At 35.5% G+C, this 26,385-nt stretch overlaps 2 protein-coding genes and 1 long non-coding RNA gene across 8 annotated transcripts; all 3 read right to left on the reverse strand.

Annotated features, from left to right (window-relative positions):
- Positions 1-8,837: 8,837 nt before the first annotated feature.
- Positions 8,838-10,333, reverse strand: LOC147544584 (F-box protein At3g07870-like). The gene has a single exon (XM_086637022.1). The coding sequence runs from the start codon at positions 10,246-10,248 to the stop codon at positions 9,085-9,087; it is 1,164 nt and encodes a 387-aa protein (XP_086493148.1). The 5' UTR covers positions 10,249-10,333; the 3' UTR covers positions 8,838-9,084.
- Positions 10,334-12,610: 2,277 nt separating this feature from the next.
- On the reverse strand, positions 12,611-13,807 carry LOC147544585 (F-box protein At3g07870-like). The gene has a single exon (XM_086635733.1). It carries the CDS (start codon positions 13,805-13,807, stop codon positions 12,611-12,613), a length of 1,197 nt encoding a protein of 398 aa, XP_086491859.1.
- A 4,828-nt stretch (positions 13,808-18,635) lies between these two features.
- LOC147544586 (uncharacterized) lies at positions 18,636-23,745 on the reverse strand. 6 transcript variants are annotated; one of them, XR_015239599.1, is made up of 8 exons: positions 23,164-23,745; positions 22,744-22,982; positions 22,541-22,596; positions 21,714-21,818; positions 21,415-21,580; positions 20,813-21,161; positions 20,682-20,731; positions 19,203-19,966 (listed from the first exon to the last, which is right to left on the reverse strand). It is a non-coding gene; the product is annotated as an uncharacterized LOC147544586 (long non-coding RNA). The 6 variants fall into 6 exon arrangements; XR_015239597.1 differs by having other exon boundaries at positions 20,813-20,947; positions 21,043-21,161; positions 21,415-21,818; XR_015239600.1 differs by lacking the exon at positions 19,203-19,966 and adding an exon at positions 18,636-19,152 and having other exon boundaries at positions 21,415-21,818.
- Between the last annotated feature and the right edge of the window lie 2,640 nt (positions 23,746-26,385).

Below are 26,385 nucleotides of genomic sequence, written 5' to 3' on the forward strand. Positions count from 1 at the left end.
TTTTATGAGATTATATCCTAGATGTTCTCAGCGTCATGGGAAGTTCTCTATGAGTAGTGCAAAGTGCTTATTTTGAAATTTATTGGTGACGACATCTCATACTCCAAGTATTTAAGATGTTTGGGTAAACACTAATCATGTCTTTCATAATTGATCTTATGCGTAAGACATAAGTATCTCTTTCATGTGTGCTGTGCTCATCAGGGTCTTTTAGACTCTGAGTCTTGCTGGCTAGTGTGTCATGAGAATTGGGTATAACTTTTCTCTTAGAGTCTTTCTTATTAGACCTCTTCAAGATCTTCTTGAACGAGTTCTATCATCTTCTTGATATATTATTATTGACATTTTGATGCCCAAAAGTGTTTTACCCTTGTCTGTCCTTTATTGAGTCAGTTTCTTAACTGCTTCAAAAGTCTAAATGTTGTTCTCAATTCATCGTATGTTTCATACATTCAAGACAAAACAAAGCAGGATTACTCCCACTTACCTTCTCGTAAAAAAAGATTCTTCTTCATTCTTTTTTAGGAAATCAAACTATTTGATTTTCCTTTTTTTTGACAAAAAATATTCCATTAAAACATATAAAAGTTACAATAGTAGTGTTTACTTGCACTTCTAAGAAATAAAGAAACAAGTAGGGACTAATAAGTAACATAAGTTAACTGAAAGGGTGTTAAACGCACTACAAGCGTTTAATCAGAGGCTAACGCCGTCGCCGCCAAGTCATGGGCCTCCTTGTTGCAATTTCTTTGGCAAAAGCTAAATGTGATAGGGGTATTATGGGTAAACTGGCGTAACTCGTTAATCTCTGTTAATATTCTCCAAGTCACTTCTATATCCATGGCTGATATTAATTCTAGGGCATACTTAACATTTCCTTCTATTATAAATGTCTGAATCCGTAGCTCAACTGCAAGCTCCAATCGCTCTTTGAAACCCATTGTTTTACTGTGAATCACCGACTTTGGAGTGAATCTCTTCGTTCTCCGCCCTTATATATTACCTTCATCATCCATTGCTAAGGCTGTACATGGTGTTTTTTCTTGGTTGTAAGCCCCATCAAAATTTATCTTTATTTCTCTTGGTGATGGAGGACACCAGTGTTCTTCTTGAAAAAGCTGGTTAGAAGAAGGATCATATAAGAGTTCGGTAATATACCTCAGATTTTGCTTTGTTTGCCACCGACATCATCTCAAATCTGGTCTCTGGTTATGAAAATGACGATCATTTCGAAGCTTCCACCATTCCCACATGAGTTGAGTGATACTATACCATATTCTATCATTATTTTCTTCATGCAGAAGTATTTCCTTTAAATATGTAACCGGATCTACTGATATTAGCTGTTGATCTATAATATATGTTAGGTTAATGAGTTACTTATATTTCCTGCAGTTCGAAAATAGATGGGTGGATGTTCTGTTTCTCCTTCATCACACAACTGGCAGATCTGAGGTATATTTCGAATAATGGTTCATATTTTCCCTAATGTTAGTAAACCTCCATGAATTAGCTTCCATATGAAGTTTTGGACTTGTGGTACCATATGTTTTTTTCTTCCAAAATATTTTCCATGGAAAATCATATGCTTCTTCTGATAGGATGGAATTTGGTTTAATTTCCTTATAATATGATTTTTTTGTGAATTTACCTGTGGGTGTCTGTTTCCAAATCAATTTATATCTTTGAAAATGTTGTGGAAGAGGGATGTTGCAAATAGCTTGTCTGGTTGGTTCATCAAAGTTTGTAGTTATGATGTTAATGTTCCAACTCTTTGTTTCTGGCACTATAAGATCAGATAGCCAAAAAATATTTGATGGAAGCTCTGTTACTGTGGTTGGAATATGGTTTGTGATAGTTGGTATCCATGGATCAGACTTAAGTTTAACTGAGGTCCCATCACCAATTATCCATAGTATGTATTGTCTCATAGTGTTTTTGGTGTGGTTTATAGCTGTCCAGAAGGAAGACTTGGCCTGAATCGAGTCTGAAGTCCACATATCATCATTTTTAATATATTTATATTTCAATAGTTTACCCATGTGGATTGGGGTTGGGTAATGAATCTCAAGTCATCTTAGCAATAAGAGAATCATTTACATGTCTGATGGATCTAATACCCAACGCTCCCTTATGTTTGGGACTCGTAATGATGTCCCATCTGATGAAATAAAGTTTTCTATCATCCTGTTCATGCCCCCACCAGAAGTCTCTTTCTATTTTCTCCTGTTGGTTTGAAACATGAATAGGTAGCGTTTGATAGCTACAAGGATATGTACACAAAGATGTTAATATTGATTTTATGAGGACTGTTCTGCCTGCCTGACTCACCAACTTGTTCTTCCAGCCAGACAATGTACTTTTAAATTTTTCTACTAACCATGTGTGGCTTTGGATACGATTACCTGGTTTAAGGATTTGTGCTCCAAGGTATTTTGCCTCATTTGTCATGATCGGTGCATTGAGTTGACTTGTGAATGAAGGAGTTGTCCTTCGACCAAGATTGTAATGCGAGCAATTTGTCGGCTAGGACAATTGATGAAGAAGATCATCAAGTCCGATTGATTTAGGGGTCGTACAGTTTATGCCAAGAATCAACTACGATCGTCGAATTACGAAGTAATTCGCGGCTAACTTCGATCCGATCCTACCTCGGCTTACACATAAGAATGGGTATTTAATTAATCGGATGATATGAATAGTGGGAGGGTGATATAACATTAGGAATGTCCCATAAACATATCTCACATGCTTAAATAGAATTTGGGCAAAGATAGTACAAAAAGCCCAAAAACGGGGTTTGGGCCTAAACCGATTCAGACACTTTTAGGGTTCAGATTGGGCTGATTTTTGGAGGGACGTTTCCTTATGTTATGAAAATTAAATCTGCCCATTTTGGGTGGTTTTGGACGTCATCTCCTTAGGGAATTGAGAAAATATCAACTAGTTGCTATTTTCGATAATTTCCCTAAATCTTATTCTAAAGGGTGTTTTAGGAAACCTAAAAGGAGGTAGATTCTTATTAGGGTTCTATATAAACACTCTTAGGGCAGAGAATAAGGTGGGGAATTTCTCCTTAAGCTTTCTTACTCTACCACATCAAGTAGAGAAGAGAAAGTGAGCTAATTTCCAAGCTATCTCTTAGTCAAGCAAGAAGGTCTTCTTATTATCAAACCACCATTGGAGTGCTAGCAAGCTTTCAAGGAGGGAGATTACATACACTATTTGGTGTCCCAAGTAGAGGAGCGACGATTGGAGCTTCTTATCTTCTTTAATCTATTCTACTAGTTCGAGGGAAATAGCGATTAAGGTAATCTACTATCTCCTATTAGTTAATTACTAGTTTATGCATGATGATCATGGGACCAATACTAATGTCAAGACATTAGATGTCTGAGATTCCGCTTATACGACATTAGTAGACACCACCATAACCCCAACAGTGAATTCCTTGATGTCGGCCTGGACTCCCGTGCTAAAGAAAATCGAGGATTTGGAGTAATTGACATGCTGTCCTGAGAAACTAGCATAATGTTCCATGAATTGTAATATTGTATTTAGATTATTTATTGTTGCTTCTCCATACCAGATCAGATCATCAACAAAAAGCAGATGTGATATGCTTGGGCTTGATCTGTTTATCTTGTAACCTGTAAGATTGCCTCATTCTTTGATTTTTCTTTTGAAAGTAAGATTCGAACTCTTTACTTGTATGTTGTATACCATCGACTACCGACAAGATTTGCATATTTTACAAGCTTCATGAGTCAGTAATCTTTTGGATTCCGATCTTCATGCACTAGTTGATCTTTATGGACTTTTAATTGGGCCAAAGATTTTATTCTTATTCTTTTACTTCGGATTCGTAATCTTTGTCCTTCACTAGTTTCAGGAAACCTCGATGTTTCCATCCTTGTCTGTTTTCACTTTGAAAACCCAATTGGTTTATTACAGGAATTACCCCGTTAGGCAACTAGACCAAGTTGAAAACTTGATTTCAGACATGGATTCCAATTTTGATCTTATGGCTTTCGGCCAATTTGCGGAGTTTGTTTCCATCATAGCTTTTGTGTGGGTCCTCTAAGACTCATAAGGGGTTTTGAACAACTTTGTGAAATCTTCCAAACTCTTAAGAAGTTTCCTGGTGAGATACTCTTAACTTTTAAGAGTTCTCATTTCCGAATCTAATTCGTCTTGTACGAAAGGCACCTTAATTCCAAACTCTTTTGTTTGACCGTTGTCTCTTTTTGGGAGATTCGAGTTGCAGAAACTGACGCTGAGATACCATTGTCAATTTGTTGCTCAGTTCAAATCATTCAAAATATTTCTCCCACTTGTCTTTTTTGAAATAATACTTGTCAAGAAAGACACTATCAAGAGCAATAATTGAATTGTTTCTGATAGTTTGTGGAATGACCCATTTGTTTCTTTTAACTGATCATAAAGAAACTATTTCCTGAAATGATATCAATTTCCAAGAAACGGTTTTTTCACTATCAGACATTAATAAAAGACTATCTTAGAACTTTTCTAAGAACCATATTCATATGGTGTTTTTTTTCTTACTATAGCGGAATTTGGTTTAATGAGAAGACAGTCCTATTAGATACGTGTTTTTTGGAAGACAATGAATGACTTACTAATGTTGTTCTTTGTCTAACTAAGTACAATTTCTCCTACTGAACTATACTGTGTGGAGATGTTGTCTTACAACTCGTTAGATGGTCATCTTTGTCTTGACTTAGATTATGATCTTATCAGATGATCTTTAGTCAAGTTGATTCAGATGATCTTTAGTCAAGTTGATTAAGTACTTGATTTTGGGTTTTAATTCTAAAGCTTTATCCTTTTATCAAGTATCTTTTAATTTATTTTAGTCAGGTTAATCATTTTCTTATGTCATATATAAGATTTTATGATTAATTGACCTTCCTTTGTAACAAGGTGATTTCGTCAAATTGTTATTTCAAACATGACTTACAAGTGTTGAGTGATTCAGAATCAAACAACTTTTGGAGTTATCCTTTCGGATTTCTAATTGTTTTTCATGTTCTTTCTAACTATATGACCAGATTAGAATAACTAAATTGAATCATCATTTGGTGTTAATGTTAATATTGTAAGTTTATCATACCCTATAATAACATCATAAAATATTGAACTAAAATACTTTAATAAATTCTCCATAACTAAGATTATTACAGAGACGATGTCCCTAAATAACGTTTATTAAAATAGCGCCTAAAAGACTATGATCCTTCTTGACCCATCTCAACAACTTTTGCTTCGTCTGCTTTTGACAGGTTCGTCTCTTCCTCGGTTAAATACTTGGCTCCCTTTTGCTTTTGTTCATTCAAAATGGTTTAAACATTTAGGTATCATATACCGTAAAGGGACTGTGTTTAGTTGAATTAACTTTTAGTAACATTTATACCTGAACCAGAACTCACAGTTCCGTTCTTCTTGTCTTCTAGGAATTTTAGACAATTTCTCTTCCAATGGCATGTGTTGTTACAGTAAAAACACTTGCAATCAGAGGAAACACCTTTGATTTTGGCAACTTGTTTGCCCTTTCCTTTACTTAACTTGTTCTTCTTCTGTTTGCCAACCCTCTTGAATCCCTTGTCTTTCTGAACTATAAATTTTTTTTCTTTGGTTCAACTATTACGACATTTTGTTCGGTTGTCTGGAGCACCGCATGTAGCCTCCAAAGACTTACCCCATCCATTCATGTTTTGTTCAATCCAAATAGATTGAATCCATTATGAAGTGAACGCAGGATAATATCAGTTGCAAGATCTTGGCCATGAACGACTCCAAGTTGTGCCAGTTTTTCAAGAAGACTGGTCATTTTGAAAACATGGGGCCTAAAGGCTTTCTCTTTTCAAGGCGACATTCTAGTATTTCCCTTGAGGTCTCATACCTCTTTATTCTCGACTTCTTTTGTCGTGTCATGGTGTAAGCATCCATCTTGATGAACGTATACTAAAAGGTAGATTCCATGGTCGCCAACATAAGCCATGTTACTGGTTCGGATCTTCTCCGAACACTCTTTTCATGGTCATTTTCTTTGGCACTCGAATCTTCATTCAATATCAAATAAGTGTGTCTAGGATACTTTGCTTGTTTACAGATCTGAGAACAATTTCCCAATCAATGAAATTGTCCCCGTTCAATTTCTTCTTATAAAGGAGTGAATGGAGGTTGAAGACACTCACTTCTTCTGTCGCCCATAACATGGTCGACCTATCTCTTTTGATTTGGGCCTCTTTTCTTAACCGATTCTTCCTATCTTTGTCTGGATCAAATCCGAATCCTATGGGCTTATTAAACTGGATCTTATCTGTCCTTTTTGTCTAGTTCCCTTTAGCCAAATCTCTCAGATTAAGTCACCATTCCTTGGTGTAAGCCGTTGTAGGATCTGATCGATATTAATCGCGAATCACCGTAGTGATCCAACGATCGTAGTTGGCTTCTAGCTAAGCATTACGATCCCTAATTCGACCGGGCTAGTTGATCTTCTGGATAAAGTTATCATCATCTTATTCGACAAATTGAGTGTATTGGCATTTTGGTCGAAGGACACTCCTTCAAGAGGAAATCTCTTTCAGATCTAAAGGATATATCTTTCATTTAACAGAATCTCATATTTTTTTATAGCTAACACTAGGTTGCCCAGACCTCAAGCCAAAACTCATAATGAACTAGATAAACAAGAGAATTACCGTAATTCTCTTTCCCATAGACTAACTGATTGTTTTTCCTGAAGATCAAGAACTCCACTTGTGCAGCTCCTCTACTTCTGACACCCGAGTAATCGACTTGATAATTCATTCTTTAGGTTAGCCAGAACCGAGTCCTAGACCCTTCTTGATCCTTCTTTAAAAGTGAAGATGAATAACTCATTCTTCTTTAGACTCAATAGGTAGCTTGGGAATTATTCTCCTTCTCTATCTTCTACTTTATGTAACCAGAGATAGAAAAGTTATGAGAATTCTCCACACTTATTTCTGCTATAATGAGGTCTTTTTCTAAATACTTCTAAAGTTTGAGTCCTATTCGAAATATAATTCCTAAAAGGAACATAAATATATTTTATCTGAATTATTAATCTGATTGGGGTTTCCTCAAAAGGGATGAATCCCACTCACATAAGGGTGCTGCCAAGTATTCCATTCCCAGTGAGATTACTTGGCCGACCAAGCCTTGTGTCCCAGCCCCACTGGATCGGCCTTGGGCTTGGCCTTGGCCATGCCGACACCCATCCCTTTGGCCCAAGTGCCCGGCCCGACTCTAGGGTTTAAGGTTTAGGACGTCTCCTAGCCTACCCAGTTGGACATCTCCTTGGCCGGGATCCATTCCCTGCTTCTGTCACATTCCCTCTAGTCATTTCCTCCGATCGAGTCAATACTCTTTTGTATGACCCATTGTAGGATCCGGTCGTCGTTAGTTGTGAGTCATATGAGTGAGTTGCAAATCTTAGTTAGTTTTTAAATAAACATTGTGATCCCTTCAATGACCGAACTTGATGATCTTCATCATTTGTATTACCCGACAAATTGAGTACATTTCCATCTTGATCGAAGGACATATCCTTCACCCAATCCCTCGCCTACCTAGCTACCTAACTACGAGGACCATTCTTTTGCATGCTTACATGTCGACTTGGAAACCCGAGGTCTAGGTTTTTGGTGCCCACCTAACAACTTTTTAACTGTCTGACTTTCTAACGTCCAGAAATACTACATGGTCAGTTGACCGTTCAAATACAAAAATAACTCTATTTAAGCTGCCAAAAATAAGTTGAAAATGCATCAAATTGATGCCAGATGTGCTTTTCTAAATGATGTCCTTCATAAGAAAGTCTATGTTGATCAACGTCGTTGCTATGTGGAAAAAGGTTGGACGTAGTGATGTTGAAAAAGGTCTTTAGATAGTGAAACATGCATCAAGGGTTTGGTAAACTCGTATTGGTGATACCTTTTGATTGGAGAGTGGTTTTGAAAAATGTCCTTATTACCTTATTATGTATATCGAGTTTAACTTTCATGAAAATGTCCTCATTTTATGTTTGTACAGAGATGATTAAATATTCATAAGGACTGATACAACTTTGTTAGAAGAATTTAAGGAGACAATGACTAACAAATATGATATGACATATTTGGAGCTTATGTCTTATTTTCTCAATCTTGAAGTCCATCAAGAAGGGAAGAAATTTCCATATCATAGAAGAAATATGTTGCAATTATCCTAGAACAGATCAAAATGGTTAATTCTAATGCAATGAATAATATTATTGAGCCAAGGAAATGTTTGAACACTAACGTTGTATGGTTGAATTTGTGAATCTAACATCTTATATATTAAAGCAACTCAGTCGGTTACTCAAGATATAAGTTTAGCCGTCTATTTCCTATCGGGAGTTTAGATCCAACACCAGATGCAATACCCTTCCATTTAGTGTAATATTATAAAAGTCTAGTCAGTAGTCTTCGTTAGTTGACTTCCACTAGACCTGATATTGTATTTGAAGTGGGATTGATAAACTTATTCTTAGATAAACTGGGTCCAATCAAAATCTCATGAATGACAAAGAGATTGAAATGAAATTTTACGAATTAAAAAAAAATTGTCGACATTTTCACTAAGCCATTGAAGACAAATTCATTTTTTAGGTTGAAGATCATAATAGACGTCGTACCATTTGAGGTTAAAAGATTACTCCATAGGTCAGGTATAGAAATAGAAATCAACAGTCCTTGCTACGAGACACCAAAAAGAAAAAAAAAAAATTCTGAAACAAAAAATAGAACAATTAACACATTCAAACTCCATTATCTACAAAATATAGCATTTCATTGCACTAATTGAAGTTATCGACCACCTTCAATCACAGCAGATCCATTACCAAAAGAGCTAGAATTTCAGGTCAGGAAGAAATATGGTTTATTTTATCCAAAAAAATATGAATAAAACAGATTGTTTCTCCAAAAAAAAAGTAGTTTCTCTTTTGCAAAATATAAGTAAACTAAATGTTGGAAATAGAGCAATTGTTAATTATTGGGAATCATAACTCATTTATCACTTGAACATCTCATTAATACTACTTTTCTTAGAGTTTTCTCCTAGAGAAACTAATGAGACAAAGCTGTTCACATGAAGAATTATCTGATCAAATCCCAAATTCGGAAGGTGTTCACACTTTCTATTTTTTGGGTCATAACGATAGATATTTTTTAGAGCATAATCTACAGAGAGTATAAGCTGGCCACTTCTTGTGAGGGCCAATGGTCGAAAGATGAAGTCGGAGAGTATGGTGTTATCTAGTATGCTGAATTCCCTAATCCAACTCCAGTTGAGGTATTTTTTTTCTTTTAACCCTTGATCGATCACGTTAATATTAGTGTTGTGTATTTTCTTCTTAAATAACCATAAGTCCATACTTTTTCCTTTTCGTTCAATCGCGCACAACCAACCATCCAATACAGAGAGTGGATACTCGAACTTAGGGTGAGTAGGGAGGATATTGAATTCCTCATTCTTCAAATCAAATGCACAAATGGAACTACCATCATTACGATATTCCAGAAAGTGAAGAGCTCCATTTGCAAGTATACCTAAGCTACTAACGAACACTAAGGAGATTACTCCTTTGTCTCTCCATTTGCCACTTCCAATAGAGTATACCTCTACATGTGCCTGTTCTTCGAAAAGGTACCGTGTGATTCTAACAACTTTGTACTCATTAGTTGAAGGATGGTAGCCAAATCCTATACTCTGAACTTCATTCTGAATATTAAGTTTTGGTCCTTCTGGAAGATGAATGTATTCTCTAGTGATGGGATTACATATACTGATTCTAGAACCACTTTTCTTTCTTTCACTAAAACAAACCAAACCATTACATGAACCAACCATGAAAATATTCTTAGGGACATAATTGTTTATCTCTTTATTTACATTGTACGGATACCCACTAAAGCAAAGTTGGTATTCTTTGTTACTTCTTGATGGACGAGATAAGAAAAGAAGATTCAAACCTGGCTCATTAGCTACATCATTGTGATGAAAATGGTTGTGATTATCATGAAGTTGATGATGGAGGTGCATACTTATGAAGTTAGTATCAGTAATAATAAGAAGGTTTCGCCATGTTTTGCATACTACTCTGCACCGTATAACTGATTCCGCCGGTAAGCGAGAAAATATGTCGAGCATCAGTTCTTCTGGGAGAAGGTTTTCCATTAATAATTTGATGAGTGGAATCAACTTTTGCTTGCCTCACCACGGCTAAGAGAAGGGGAATATACAAAACCTAGCTAGCTCTAGGGTTTACAATGCAAGAATTTGAAGTATCTATAATTTTATAGAGGGGATCAGACAAAGGTCCGATGGGCCGGGTGAAATTGGACCCAAGTTCACTTATCTGGGGAATTTGGAAATAACCCCTCCATACCGCTCTTTCAATGGGAAATTATGAAATTTTCTTTTTTTTTTTCTTTCCGCGGCTTTGGGGAATAAAGAAAAATCTCAGGGGAATAAAGACTCTGGTCAACAAGATGTGACTTAGAGAAAATCTTCGTTTTTTTGTTATCTTTTGCTCCCTAATCTTTATCTCCTCTTCCTTTCTCCCAACCACCATAAATGCTTCTGAAACTTACATATAGTCCCTTAGTCATCTGCTTTGAAGAATGACCAAGTTAGGGTTTTGATATATGTGAAAACAAGTTCAGAAAAGATTCAGGTGAAAATCCTAACAGGAAAGACCATAACCTTAGAGATCAAGTGAAGCGATACTATTGATGATATCAAAGCTAAGATCCAAGACGAGAGGGATTCATCCGGATCAGCAACGTTAGATCTTTGCCGGTAAACACTCAAAGATGGTCGTACTCTTGCTGACTACAACATAAAAAAAGAACCAATTCTTCGTTTTGCTTTGAGGCTTCCTGGTGGAATTATTGAACCATCTTTGATGACTTCAGCGAGAAAGTAAACCAGGACAAGATGATTGCCGCAAGTGCTATGCTCATTCCCCCATTTCTTACAAGTATTGATTCCATTGAAGCTTCTTTCATCATTGTGCTTTAGGAGAAAGATGGTTTATAATACAACTGGATGGCTAGATATAAATAATGATCATGAAAATAGCTTGTTTAAGATTAAGGATCTACCTATAGAGATCTACATAGAGAGAGAGGTCAACAATTGTTGGAAATTGTCACATGGTATGGAGAGAGGATGGTCAGATTCTTCTTAAGATTGGGAGCACAAGCGGAAGAATAACCATTAATGCTTAATTGTGAGAGTTTTTATTTGACCGAGAAAGCCATCTTTGGAGAGAGAGAGAGAGAGAGAGAGAGAGAGAGAGAGAGATACTCCTGTGGATTTTTCAGTTTTTCAAATGAAGAGATAGAGAGCACCATGAGAGAGAGGAACAGAAAGGATGAAGATTATGGGGCAAAAAATAAGAAATTCAATTATTGGACCTAAAATGAAAACCGCTTTAGGTCAAATCTTGTTTACTAAAATCTTTATTCCCCCGAGATTTTTCTTTATTCTCCAAAGCCGCGATCTTTTTTCTCACCTAAAAGTACGAAAATGGCATGACCCTTATTATATTTTCCTCCTCTTCTCTCATATTTCAACCGCCGACATGACACCCCAAGTTCGACTATTCGTGAATTACTATCTAATCGTAAGTTCAATTAATATATATTGCACATGATGGATGGTGGAGATTCAATGGTTAAGTCAGTTTCATCAAGACATCAAACAATCATCACATATTAAAAATTAATCATAAAGTCAAAAAATAAAACACAGACATTTGGTCATAGTTGAGACTTAATGGTTAAGCTAGATTTTCAAGTTGAAAATTTTGTTCTTGTTAAAGTTTAACCTTGTGGTTCAGTTATCCAACTAAACCAAACCAAACCATGAATAGATTGGCTTGGAATGAGTTTTTAAGTAACCAAACCTTCGGGTCGGCTTATGGATAGGGCCTAACTGTCCGAGTATGGTTTGGTTCTTTTTCTTGAATATCTACTGGACGGATTTTTCTCTTATTCTTGGAATTTCTTTCTTTCCCAGGTTGATATTTTGTGTAATAATTTTCTCATCATGTTTGTGGGATAAGTTTCTTGGATCAACGATCTACTTTTCATCGACTCACCCACCACATTTTTCTGGCGTGTGCTTGGTGACGTCACCCTAAAAGTTCATATCATTATCGTTGCTAGCTTTTGACGGAAATTTAACTTCCCCTAATGGTCTCGCTATTAAAGGCGCTTTGTTCATTTCTTTTCGTTTCCAACAAGAAAAGATGAAAAAAAACAGATTATGAAACAAAAAATAGAACAATTACCACATCCAAACTCCATTATCTACAAAATATAGCATTTCATTGCACTAATTGAAGTTATCGAACACCTTCAAATCACAGCAGATCCATTACCAAAAGAGCTAGAATTTCAGGTTAGGAAGAAATATGGTTATTTCATCCAAAAAAATATGAATGAAAACAGATTGTTTCTCCAAAAAAAGGAGTAGTTTTTGCCAAATACAAGTAAACTAAGAGCAATTGTTAATTATTGGGACTCATTTATCATTTGAACATCTCATTAATACTACTTTTCTTAGAATTTTCTCCTAGAGAAACTAATGAGACAAAGCTGTTCACATGAAGAATTATCTGAATAAATCCCAAATTCGAAAGGCGTTCACACTTTCCATTTTTTGGGTCATAACAATAGGGATTTTGGATATCAAGACCCACAGATAATACAAGTTGGCGACTTCTTGTGAGGGTCAATGGTTGGAAGATGAAGTCAGGGGAGAGAAGGATGTTTTTTGGTATGCTGAATTCCCTAACCCAACTCCAGTGGAGGTATTTGTTTTGTTTTAAGCCTTGATCTTTAGTATTAATATTAGTGTTGTTGTCCATCTTGTTCTTCTTAAGTAACCATAAGTCCATACTTTTTTCTTTTCGTTCGATCGTGCACAACCAACCATCCAATACAGAGAGTGTGCACATAAGAGACTTGAACTTAGGGAGAGCAGGGAGGACATTGAATTCCTCATTCTTCAAATCAAACGCATAAATGGAACGACCATCATTACCATATTCTTCCAGAAAGTGAAGAGCTCCATTTGCAAGTGTACCTAAGCTGAAAGGAAGCAACAACAAGGGGATTACACCTTTGTTTCTCCATTTGCCACTTCCAAGAGAGTATACCTCTACATATGACTCTTTTTCGAAACGGTACCGTGTGATTCTAACAACTTTGTAATCATTAGTTGAAGGATGGTAGCCGAACCCTGTAGCAATACTGTGAACTTCATTCTGAATGTTAAGTTTTGGTTCGTTCGGAAGATGAATGTATTCTCTAGTGATGGGATTACATATACTGATTCTAGAACCACTTATGTTTTTATCTTTTAAAATATATTCATTAAAACAAACCAAACCATTACATGAACCAACAATGAAACTACTATTTGGGGAATAATTGATCATCTTTTTATATCCATTATAAGGATACCCACTAAACCAAAGTTGCTTTTCATTGATACTTCTTGATGAAAATGACAAGCAAAGAAGATTCAAACCTGGCTCATCGGCTACATCATTATGATGAGTATCATGCAGTTGATGATTGAGGTGCATACTGATGAAGTTAGTATCAGTAATAATAAGAAGGTTTCGCCATGTTTTGCATACTACTCTGCACCGTATAACCGATTCCGCTGGTAAGCGAGAAAATATGTCGAGCATCAATTCTTCCGGGAGATAATTTTCCATTAATTATTTGGTGGGTGAAATCAGCTATAGCTTGCCTTACCGTATGTTAAACAAGTTTTAGGGTTTATTATGGCGAGGGGAATTAGCCGTGGATAAGTGGATTGCCCTATAACGTTTAATAGGAGAGTAATATACAAAACTTAGCTAGTTCTAGGGTTTACACGGCAAAAGTTGAATTATCTTTACTTTTATAGAGGGAATGAGACAATGGCCCGAGAGAAATTGGACCCAAGTCCACTGCGTCAAACAAACGAGATCAATAAAAAAGTTATTTGGGACAGGGTCATGGATAAATACTTGCCTTTTGGTTTAGGGGCATGACTTAATAATATAGTAATAATATATTTAAAGGCTTAGGGTACCACCCCTTGGCAAGGATATGTGAGAGAGATACTGGTTTTCTTGTTTTTTTGAGTGACGGTCCACTATGCTATTGAATATGCAAAAAATTACTTTGATCAAGTCAAGAAGTCAACCAAACGACAAATAAATAAAGAGGTCAACCCATATCCCAGGTAGGCGAATCCAAAAGAGCTTGGTCACCTAAACGCAAAACTAGGAGGCCGGAACAACTTCCTTAAGGCGTCTTAAGCCCTGTCTTGACGGTAACAAAATCTAATTTAACCTTGAGTCTCTGTTGTAGGTCTTGGAAGAGTAACGGAAGTCTACAAGAAATCTGCTTGGTCCGTTAAGCCTGTCTTACCGAAAGGCACGGGAAGGTGAATTCGAGTCACGGTTTACCCAACCTAATTCCTAACCTGACATGAGGTCTGTTAGAGAGAAAGAACTATCCAGTGAGAATGCACGGTCCATCCGCGCCCTAAGGGCACCTTAAACAAAGACATGCCAAAAATCATTTTTCTATATACGACCCGCGAATCGCCAAGGAGAACCTATCAAATCCGAAATATATGCAATCAAGGAAAGTTATCGTTTTAACAACCATGAAGTGTGGTTTCATCTAAGTCGCCGAGTCATGACTATCATTCAACCGATCATCATAGTTAGTTAATCGAGACTAATTTGTCTTCTTGGAAACAGTCAGAATGATGAGACTGCTACGTTAAATCTCGATTTTGCTTCTCTCGAGGTGGGAGGCAAAAACTTCGAGGCACTGGGAAACCTCTCCGTCGCTCAAGACAATTAGATTGGTCTTGTAGTTAAAATATAGATTATTATTGGTAGACTTACTCGTTTGATTAAGAGATGTTGAAAGTGTCTCGAATATGTGTTGATATCGAACCCGTTTTATGACCCCCCAACCCTCTTACAAGGCAATGGTCGATTTCAGCGCTGAATTTTGGACCCGTTAGTGGAGTTGATTAGTGAGATGATGGGCCTAAAAGGTCTATACCGCAAGTGCACGGTGGTCAAGTAGTAAAATCCCGGTAAGACCGGGGTCGATCCACAGAGACTAGTCAAACCTATTCTAAAACTAGGAAGTAACACGTTTTCTTTAAAATTGGGTTTCTGTGATAAAATAATAAAATACTTTTACAAAAAAAAAAACTAAGAACTAGTTGTCGAAGATATCAAAATGAGGTAAAACCCTAGAGATCGGAATCCACCTCGAACTCTCATAAATAATTTCACCCTTTTCTTATCTTGATTCTGTAACTTTATAACTCAACATTTAGAAAAATGGCATTATCTAAACATCGGAAAATTTAACCTTTTAAACAAATATATCTATAATGAACTACACAAACATTCATTCCTAAATAATCATATCCCAAATATCGTCTATCAAATGTCAAGCATAAATCATCCAAGGAATTTATTCCTAAGCATGGCATATCAAGTTATAAGTATAAACGATGAAGTTACTATCATCATTCGATGGAATCAACTAAAGCCTAGTTAAACAATAATGCGAATCGATGAGAATCATGAAGAAAAAAAATAAACTAATTACTCATGCTCGAAATTCTATCTTCACTCTAGATGAGGATTTAGCTATTCATACTTTTCATAATCATATTTATTCAGAAAGTAGTAATATAATAACTAAGATTAAAAGAAAGGAAAGAGGTATATCACCAAATGATGAACTACTTAATCTTGGTGATGATGAGCATTAATGAGATTGTAAGCAGTTACATATTCCTTTTTGTTTATGCTCCTTCTCTTACTTTCTTTCTACAAACACTCTCTCTTCTCTTTCACTCTGTTTCTTGCTCTATAATCCTCTCTGTCTTTCTCTCTGTTTTATCTTTTAGAAAAGAAGAAACAAAATAAAACCCAATAGTAAGCCATTTCTATATCTCTCAGCTCTTCTCTATATCTCACTAAAACATCAAATTACAGGGAAAAAGTACAAGTAAAGACTCGAAAGCTTCTCTGTTCTTCTAGGGTGATCCCTTTTTCTTCTTCTCTCTATACAGAAGGTATGTTCTTCTTTTTCTCTCTGAAAATGCATCCTTTAAGCTTTGAGAGAAAGAAGAAGAACATCACAAAATTATATTCTACCTGGGACTCTGTTCTTGCCCCCCAAAAAGAAGATCATCTCCCATGTTGCTCTGTCAGGGCCGTGCTTGGGCCCGTGCGGGCAGGGCGGCCGCATAGGGCCCCCCGCCGCTAAGGGCCCATTTGTAGTAATGGTCTGAAGCTAACGTTACATATACGCTTAGAAACATAAGTTGACTTGAAATGTCCCTTAGCTTAGATGGTAAGGAGTTCAGGCTTCCAACTTTTTGCCACAGGTTCGAGTCACAATGTTAGCATATTTTTTTTCTCTATGGAGGAAAGTATGTTGCTGCTCGGTGATACTTGTGTGTTCAAGCTTCTACCGATTTTTTATGACATTAGGAAGCAACAGAATCTACTTCAATTGTGAGCTTCCCTTGAAATAACAATAAGGTTGGCTTGGCTCGAGATTCATGTTACAAAGCTCGAGTTTACACGACAACATGGAATCCTGCTTCGGTTAGTGCATTATTAAGGGCAGGTGTGTTCAAGTTATTGACTCCTATGTAGTTTTTCAAAAAGAAAAAAACAATCATTTAATTTTAGATCGGTATATTTGTTTTCTCTTAATTTTGGCGTGCCACTAATTTTCTTTATATTGTTTTCTTACGTTTTTTCTCTTTGATCCATCAAGTATTAATTTTATATCAAATTATTTTGAGCTCGTTCTTTATATTTTTTTCACAATTGACTATATAATTGGCCCAAAATAAAATTTGGCACTGGGCCCTCAAAATCTCAGGCACGGCCCTGTGCTCTGTTCTGTTTTTATAAGAGAAAAGAAGGAGAAGAAGATAGTAATCTGATTCCCATTCTGACGCAGCGGAAAAACTGATAAAAGCCTTAGAACTCCGTCTAAAGACTATTGAACCGAAATTGATAACAAGAATACTAAAATACTGAATTTTATTGATTGAATGAATGACTGAAACAACTTCTAAGCCCCCATTATATAGACTTAGGGTTTCCTAATCTTGGTCAAACTCCAATAGAAACTCCTAAAAAATAAAATACTAGAATAGTAGTAATCCTAAACTGAAAATAATTACCAAAAATAGAAAAAAACGAGTAAAAGTCCGTTTTGAGACCCTAAACGATGGAATTTGCCCCTCAAAGTGGGCCCGTTGTGGCAAAGCGACAACGAATGACCGGAACGCTATTTCGCACCATCCCTCAAAATTTCGTTCAATTCCGACACCCGTAACTTCGATTTTGGCCGTTTTAGTCTGTCATCCTTGTATTTGACCGCTTCGATCTCATCCATATATTTCTCGGCCAATTCCTCTACATCACATTCTCTCTCTCTCTCTCTAAATCAGAAAGTTTCTTACTCTTAGAATAAAAATATCTTTGCCAACCGAGATTAATCTTTGTCTCTAAAATAAATGATGAATTTGAACCGAAATCCTTCTTCCAATCAGCACCTAAATCAAATTTCTAAAATATGTATCTCAATCTGTTCATCAATCTTTCCATCACTAAAATAAATCAATCTGACCCAATCAAGAACTTCCCAAAACCGAGCTCTTTCTCTCTACTGTCAAGAGAAAACCAGATTTCTCACTCAAGAATCATTTCTCCAAAACTTTCTCTGGAGACGAGAAAGAGAACAGGAAAGAATGAGATATTGTTCCCATTATTTGGGCAACTCCAGAGAAGATTTTGAATTCCAACAATTACCTTCCCTGTTTAAAGCTTTCTCAAATCTCTCCTAAATTCTCTCTAAACTTGTTACATATTTGTATTATATCCTTCCAAAATAAGGTCTTTGGTAAAGGGACCTGTCTCAACTTTATTGGGACACGATTAGTAAAAGGACATTAGTCCTTTTGGTAAGTAGACATTTTTCTCTTAAAAACAAATAAATCATCATATATTTACTTTCAAATGACAATATTAATATTACTTTAATATTTAAAACTAATCACAAAAAGATTAAATTTTTTAATAAAAAAAAATTTATTTTTGTATCGAAAAACACGGAACAAATCGTGAAATAAAATTTAACAGGAAAATTTCGGACGAAGTAATCGAAATATGTCCAAAATTTCGACTGATATGGTCGAAATATGCGCAAAATTTCGACCATTATTGTCGAAATATGAATATTGGTCGAAATTTTGGGCATATTTCGACCACAGTGGCCGAAATTCTGGCTACAAAAAAAAGTGATCACTGTAGCCGAAATGTAAGTTAAATCCACTTCCTGTTAATGAAATCATTAATCACATTACGTGAAGAATAAAAAGACTGATTGAATATTTTCACTAAAAAATAAATACAAACTCCTCAATAAATAATGGGAAAAATACAAATACGAAAAGAACAACAAATTCCTCGTAATTCTTTTGAATGGCCTTGGAGCTGGCTACGATGTTCGTCCAGTTTGAACAAAGAATCATGTACATGTGGAAAATGAGAAAAATGAAAAATATAAGTAAAGGAAAAGACAATATAAACATGGCAACAAATAACTCTAGTTCAATAAACTGGTCTAAGCCACATCAGTACCACATCAGTACCATACCAGAACCAATTGAATCCATGAGCCACATCAAATGTTCTGGTCGAAATGGTCTCGAACACGAGGAAGATATTGATAAAGAAAAAAATTATTGTCACAAGTTACCTCGAATCGCAAACATAAAACAATACCTTTTGGATTTGTAAACCTCCTGGATATTTTTTGTTTTAGGTATACTAAAACCAAAGAAAAGGAATATCACTAACTCTTTGATCGTGGATAGAAAATTGCATCTTTAAATTTTTGATTGTCATTCCTCAGCTAATTTCATACACAAATGGCATCATTGTGTATAACTTGTTAGTCAGTTTTTGCAGGTCTCACAGGCTCCTAAATATTGCTCAAATCTGTAAACCTGAGTGAACCCAAACAAACGATCTCAATATAATACTCTTAATGACCACAATTTTCTAACAAAATATATTTGAAACTCAGAACTAAATACGGACTATTATTGCTTGATTGACTCAAACAAATTATTGCTTGGTTGACCCAAACAAACCACTCTATCACATTAATAACATGTTATATTCTCCGCCGAAGGTTGTGTTAAAGATAGACTAAGATCTAAATCATAATAGTGAAATATTAACATATTCGTGATATAAAATTAAAAGAAGAATTTTAAGAAGAATGAAAACATAACCAACAGATTATCAAGCATACATGTCGTTCGTCTTGCCCCTAAATAGTTTGTCATGACACGCTTTGATTCGTCTTCTCAACAATTTTTTTGAGAAATAGCAAGACTCCGATCATTTTAAAATGAGAAACATTTTTGGTATGTCTTCTTCCCATTTTTGGATTTTTGTATGAGATGGCATATCTAAGATCTCATATTCTTTTAAAATGATAAACGTGCAATTATTTGAAATTTACTCTTCTGCAAGATCGAAGTTCTCAGAGTACTTGGATCACAAATGAAGTAGAGTCTATTGAACGCTCAAGGGTTTTATACAATTCAGTATGTTCTCTAAATTGCTTCACATCTTGTTCCGAAGTTCATGGGAACTGTATGGCTACATGTAGTTTTAGTAGTTTATGATGTGAATAATCATGCCAATGGAAGTGAAATAGTGTTACCATCTCCCTTTCATCAAATCTATATATTTTGTGCATTATTCGTATCCATGAATCTCAAAATACAACTGTGGATAATTCTCTCATACCTACAAGGAACAAAACAGTCAAAATATTTATGCTACAAAAGAGATTTAAGTATAAAAAGATTGACCGAGATAGTAGGAAATAGTAGAAATTTTACGAAAAAATACACTGTTGTGATCTTTGTAAAAAGTACCTAATTCTGTTGTTATTTTGGTTTGTCTTTCTTCTTCTAGAGACAACTGGTACCATGGGGAACATACATTTCTATGAAACACCATACATATTATAGCATGTACTCTCAAATTTTAAACTAATATAGTCAACTGCCAACCCATGGTTACAAAACATCTTCTAATTTCATCTGAATTTTTAATAACTATAACCATCTGCAGAAAAGAGTGGCCTCAAATTCATGTTCAATGGCTTGCTAGTTTTATGTGGAAGTGTTACTTGCATTAGAGTTTGACCAACACAGATCCAGGGCATCACTTCTGTGGCCATGAAAGTCTTGTATATGTGACTCTTTTATACTGAAAGAAGATGTCGCTGACTCTGTGCAGCTAACTCATTAGTGAACTCAATTCTTATTGGTCAAATTAAAAACATAATCGATTTTTCATAAAAAAAAAATCATGAAGAAATTTACTATGTAACACAATGTGAAGTTCACATTCAAATTTGTTCAAACACTTTTCTAAGAAAATATATTAGAGAAAAGTAGAAAACAATTTAACTAATTAACAAACTTAGGTCAAAGGATAATTGGAAATTGTTTACCTTTGAGAAGCCAACAGAACAAATAGAGAATGTTGATAGTTGCAGCCAACCTGAAATGTAAAAGAAGAATTACCACGAATTCCTTCGAGAATGGAAGAAGAAGAGTGGTGTCTATGTTTAAAATATATAACCATTTATGCTCACGACTCTTCAAAGTTGACTACATATGTAGACTAACAGGAACCTCAACTTTGCGTAACATATTTGCTCAACTTTAGAGAACATATATACTCTTATCCGAGCACCATTACAACACCTGCCAATAACTAAAACAGATTTTAGGTAAGGTTAGTTCAAAATATGAAATTTTCTCTTTAGTTATGAAGTAATCGTTTTTGCACTTCAGAGTATACACTTTTACTTCGATTTATACCAAATTGTTGTAGCTTTAATGAAATAGAGAACTGATCAGTGAGCATGACCCGTTACAAGGTAACCATCACTTCTATAAATGTTCAAATGAGAACCAAGATCCAGCCCCTAAAGTGATTGTGATAAGGTAGATTTCAGAAAATATTTGATAAAATCAACCTTAAATCAAATTGACCAGATAAGAATGAATCCGTAGTAGTTGGTCTTAATCTAGGTATTAGATTTTTGAAGAATGAACCAATTAGGTTTCAGAAGGTAGTAGATGAACCATGCACTGTTGATGTGAATACTACATTAGACATGGATGTGAAAACAAAATTATAACAAGTTAGCAGACAATTGTAAGGATAGAACCCCTTACCTCTTCCATTTTACTTAACTTGGATGATTCAAGTCCCGGACGATCACCCAACACATGTCGGATTTGAATAGAAGCAGGAGTACAGGACCACAGGATGCTTGTGTGAAGGCATGAAAGCATAAATTTTGATATACCAAACAAATAACAACGTCCCAATCTGTTACAACTATTGGTTTATAACCTTAAATCAAGAAGATGTCCATGAATAGCCACAACTCATTTGGTTTCAGTATAGATAGCCATGAGAAATTGCCGAAACATATAAATAGAGAGAGGGAGAGAACATATATTGGACTTACACAAATTATAATCCAACTTGGAATTGATTCTTCAACATGGCGAGTCCTTAAAACTAATCTTAAGAGCCATACAGTTGTTAAAAAATCCCCGTCCAAAGTTTTATCCTACAAGAACATTATCAAGAAAGTGATGAAAAAATAATGTCTAGTGACTCGAGTCAGAGACAAATTTTGCAAATAAAGTGCAAGGGTAAAACTGAATAAATTATTGAGCCAGAAGTTCGATTGGAATAACTCTATCCACACATAACTAATTGTGTACAAACAAAACATAATGGATATATACTTACTCAAAGATCACTTTAGTATTACCTCGTCATATATCAGCAAAAGAAACTAAAACCTGTCTCGATATTCAATTTGGAAACTTCGTCGACCATTGTTCATGAAAGTTTGTAAAATGGTGCAACTTCATTCATAAAAAATCGGTGGCAAACAAATATGCAGATCAACATTTATATTAGAAATCCATTTGTATTGCAATAGCAAGAAATTCATGTGGTAAAAACCTACCACATCAAAAATAGCATCAAATTTTATTTAGGGTAGGAAGAAAGAATAAAATAAGTTGAGTTCTTGAAAAAATATGACTTTTGAATTGATAGATGATTTTCATCGAACAACCTCACACAACAACTAAATTTCTGAAATACAAAATAAAATCGCACAAACAAAATAACGGGACCTAAGACGACATGAAATTCCTTCATCGACATGGGCAATGGGAGAGAGTAAGCAAACATAAAATGCGAGTCACAGTATGAAGGGAGAAGATTTACTTACTTCAGTGAATTAAGAAGAAAAATTGAAGACAAAAAATAACTTACTTTAAAGCATGGACCTTGGAAGTGATCGAGGACGAAGGGTGTAGGAGACGAAGCCGCTGAAAATCAAAAGGTAGATAGATTATTTCAGGCAATAAGTATGAACGAAAACATTAAGACATCAAGTACAAACTGAATGAAATCAACAAATTCAGAGGAAAATGTCAGAGCTAAATTAGTTTTACCTTGAAATTAAAATGTCTTACCTTGAAATTTATTTTTCTTTCAGGCAGAGATTATATTTCCGACAAATCCTTATTCTTTTTCAAACTATCTCTAAAGCAAAAAAAGGAAAAACACACAGGGAAGGAGAAGTAAACAACACAAGACGAAATATCCGTTTCCACTTCGTATGTTTTAAAACCATAATTCCTCCATTTATCATAGAGTGATGCAGGGCGCAGTAATCAACGATTGTGAACGAGGAGATCGCGGTGATAGATTCCTATCCATAGAATTTTACACAAATTTTCACAATGAGGGAACAGAAAGAAATACATGCAACTTCCATAAGTTGGTCTTGCTTTCAACATAAACAAAAGGAAAACTAATGAAAATTTCAAATTATCATAATAGATGATAAAAAAACCAATATGTAGGTGTAATTAGGGTCGATGTGAACTCACTTCTACAAAGTACACGAGCGAAGAAGAATCATACGTTGATCATTCCCAATATTTATAAACTATTGAAATGGCTAATTTGAAACCAATCTAAAATGATCTCGACTTGACTGTTCGATAATTTCGTCTTCCATTTCAAGAAACCTGTTCATTAGAAACTTCCAAAAACCACCAAATACACAAAAATATTTCAAAGAGATAGTGATTCAAATTAGGTTGCACAAATTAAATTGCTCAATGGACAAAGTGGTTTGAGTGAGAGGAGTTTAAGAGATTTAATGTAACAACAATCAGCCCCAATGAAGCAAGTAGGCGGCACATCTAAAACTCTTATACTACAGAAATTTTGGAGAGAGAAAGGGTTTTTACCTCTACCAGACTACCACCATTAGATAACTATCAAACCATTTTATACTACAGAAATTTTGGAGAGAGAAAAAGAAATAAATTAGGAATTGGGTTAGGGTTTCTACTTCTTCCACTTTGAAAAACTACCAAACAATCATTTGTAAAATAGAAATTTTAGAAAGAGGAAGAGGGTATAACAGAAATCTAAATGAAAATTTTAAATCTTTTCATACTCATATGAAGATCATCAATCATTTAAGCGAAAGAAATAAAGAGGAAATTTAAAATTTTCGATGTTGACCTTGAGAATTTTTGTGTGATTCTTTTTTTGCAGAAGATCTGGGCAAGTGATGGCTTTGGTTATTTCTTCTGCTATGAAGATTTGGGAAAGAAGAAGATTTCCTAACAACCAGAGACCTAAGAAAATTTTTTGGTTTTGATATTGATAAGGAAGAGATTTTATGCTTTAAGATTGTAACGCATCGGGCGCGAAGGGAGATGAGGGGTTTTGGCATTCGTTTCAGCTCATATGCAGAAAGCGCGGCAGTAGGTGGCGTTGGATTACATCAAAGATTAGGATCCACCTTAGATTAGAGGGTAGCCTCCTCCTCATTTACTTCATCCTAGTAAGATGTCCACATGGTTGTCCAAGTAAGCACAATGGTGCATTTATTTTGTCCTAATCATCAAAACCCACTCTGTTTTGTTATATAGATGTTCATCAACATTATACACTAATAGGATTAAATAATAAATGTGTTACATAGGAAAGAGAGAGATGGGAACAACTTAAATGTAAATAAGAATGAAGTGTTTATAAGTGATGGTTGATTTATACAATATGTTGTCTATAGGTGATCGTTGTTTTTAGGTTAAAAAAATGATTTTGTTTTAAGATATGTAGATCTAAGGAAGGACATGAAAATAAAAGAAAACTTCGATATTTGTATTACTTTAATCTTAGTTTTTATCCAAATAAACATTAATTTATTCGATTTAAATATCTAAAAATAATGTCTATTTTCTAATTGGTAAAGGGACCTCGAATCTTAAAATATGATATTCTGCCATGTCCCTATACTAAATCCCCAAAATAAGTATGAGATTGAGAAGATAAGGGAGAAAGAGAAAAGATGCGTGAATTGATGATGAATGCTGGCACTTAAAGGATAATTATTCAGTGCATCGCAAAAGAGTTACCATTGTTACAAAGCAACCCCAGATAGTCTCACGTGTGCTTGAAAAAGAATCAGCCGCTGGATCTTACTCGGAAACATCGATTTTATGATGCCCGCACATACCGAATCACCTCTTCGGGAAAAACCCTAGCGCCATCCAGAAGTCCCGATGTTATCCCGCGCATAACCATTTTCGTCCGATATCCGTGCTAGCTGTGCCCAACAATGTACAGAATATTTGATTTCGCCGTCAGATTTGCGCCACATGTTGATGAGTTAGTATATATTGACCTGGTCACTTGATTTTGACTCGATACTTTGACTTGCTCTAATTTGCTCCCCTAGACTCCGGTTTGACTTCTGTTTTCGCCTACGGATTCGTCTTGAACTCTATTTTTCAATCGAGTACTAAAATTTCTAGAACGTCCTAAACTCCAAATGACCAAAATGCCGTCAAATGTGTAGTTCTCTTGATTTTATATGTTTTCTGCGCTTAACCACGTAAAGACACCTGAAAAAGAAACAGTAGCAATTTATCAGAGTAACGGCTCGATATGGACTAACTAGCTCCAGTTAAGAGATTCATATGGGATATTTTCATGTCTCATCATGAGACAGTGCTGGTATGCGAAGCAGGGCTCTGAGGCAGACCTGATTTCTGAGACAGAGTTCGAATGCGGAGCTAGGCTTATGTTGGTTATTAGTCTTAGCATATCCATGTGTATTTCGGATTTAGAAAGAGATAGTCGATGAGTCGGTGGGATGAGGGTTTTTTAGTGGCTATATAAACTAAAACCATTGGACATATCCGTAGTCTAATTCTCACGACTCTCTTGTGTAACTTGTTTTACTTATCATAGTGGAAATCATCGTACCATTGTCGCCGTAGAGTAGGTGTCACCATCCTAACCACGTAAATCTCTCGTGTGATTGTTCTTTATTTCCTATTGATTCTGCTTGATTATTTGATTTCGGTCATATTAAACCCAATTGTCATAACGGACTGGTATCAGAGCTAAGGTTTGATGTTTCTGTGATGGCGAAATACCAAATGGAGAAGTTCGATAGAAGTAACGATTTTAATCTTGGGAAGATTAAGATGAGAGCAGTATTAGTTCAACAGGGTTTGCTGAAAACATTGAATGGGAAGGCTGCACTCGCTGAATCATTATCAGAAGCAGAAAAGGAAGATCTCATGGATAGAGCTCATGGACAGATTCCGTTGTGTTTGAGCAATGAGGTCCTTGCAGGAAGTCTTGCAGGAAGTAGCAACGAAAACTACAACCAGTGGGCTATGGAGTAAGCTGGAGGCAAGGTATACGACGAAATCTCTAACTAATCGTTTGTATCTAAAGAAGAAATTATTTAGTTTACAGATGTTAGAAGGGGAATCGTTGAAAGACCATATGGATGAACTCAACCGAGTATTCTTAGATTTGGCAAATATAGATGTCAAATTCGAAGATGAAGATAACGCAGTACAATTGCTTGCATCCCTGCTACAATTGTATAAAAGCTTTGTTGATTCTTTTATGTCTGGTAAAACAACTACAACCTTTGAGGATGTTAAAGAAGCATTGAACAATAAGGGGTTGAGACGATGATCAATGGAAGAAATCACGTTAGGAGATGGTTTAGTTGTAAGGGGAAGGACGCAGCATCTAGGCGATGGGAAGGGCCGGTCTAGGTCTAAATCGAA

Source organism: Eschscholzia californica, unplaced genomic scaffold, assembly GCF_041429995.1.
Source record: "Eschscholzia californica isolate CP2 unplaced genomic scaffold, dmEscCali1.0.p SCAF_4, whole genome shotgun sequence".
Taxonomy (NCBI): Eukaryota; Viridiplantae; Streptophyta; class Magnoliopsida; order Ranunculales; family Papaveraceae; genus Eschscholzia; species Eschscholzia californica.

Coding starts and splice junctions, on each gene's coding strand:
- LOC147544584 (XM_086637022.1), bottom strand. CDS start 10,248: ATGGAAAACCTTCTCCCAGAAGAACTGATGCTCGACATATTTTCTCGC.
- LOC147544585 (XM_086635733.1), bottom strand. CDS start 13,807: ATGGAAAATTATCTCCCGGAAGAATTGATGCTCGACATATTTTCTCGC.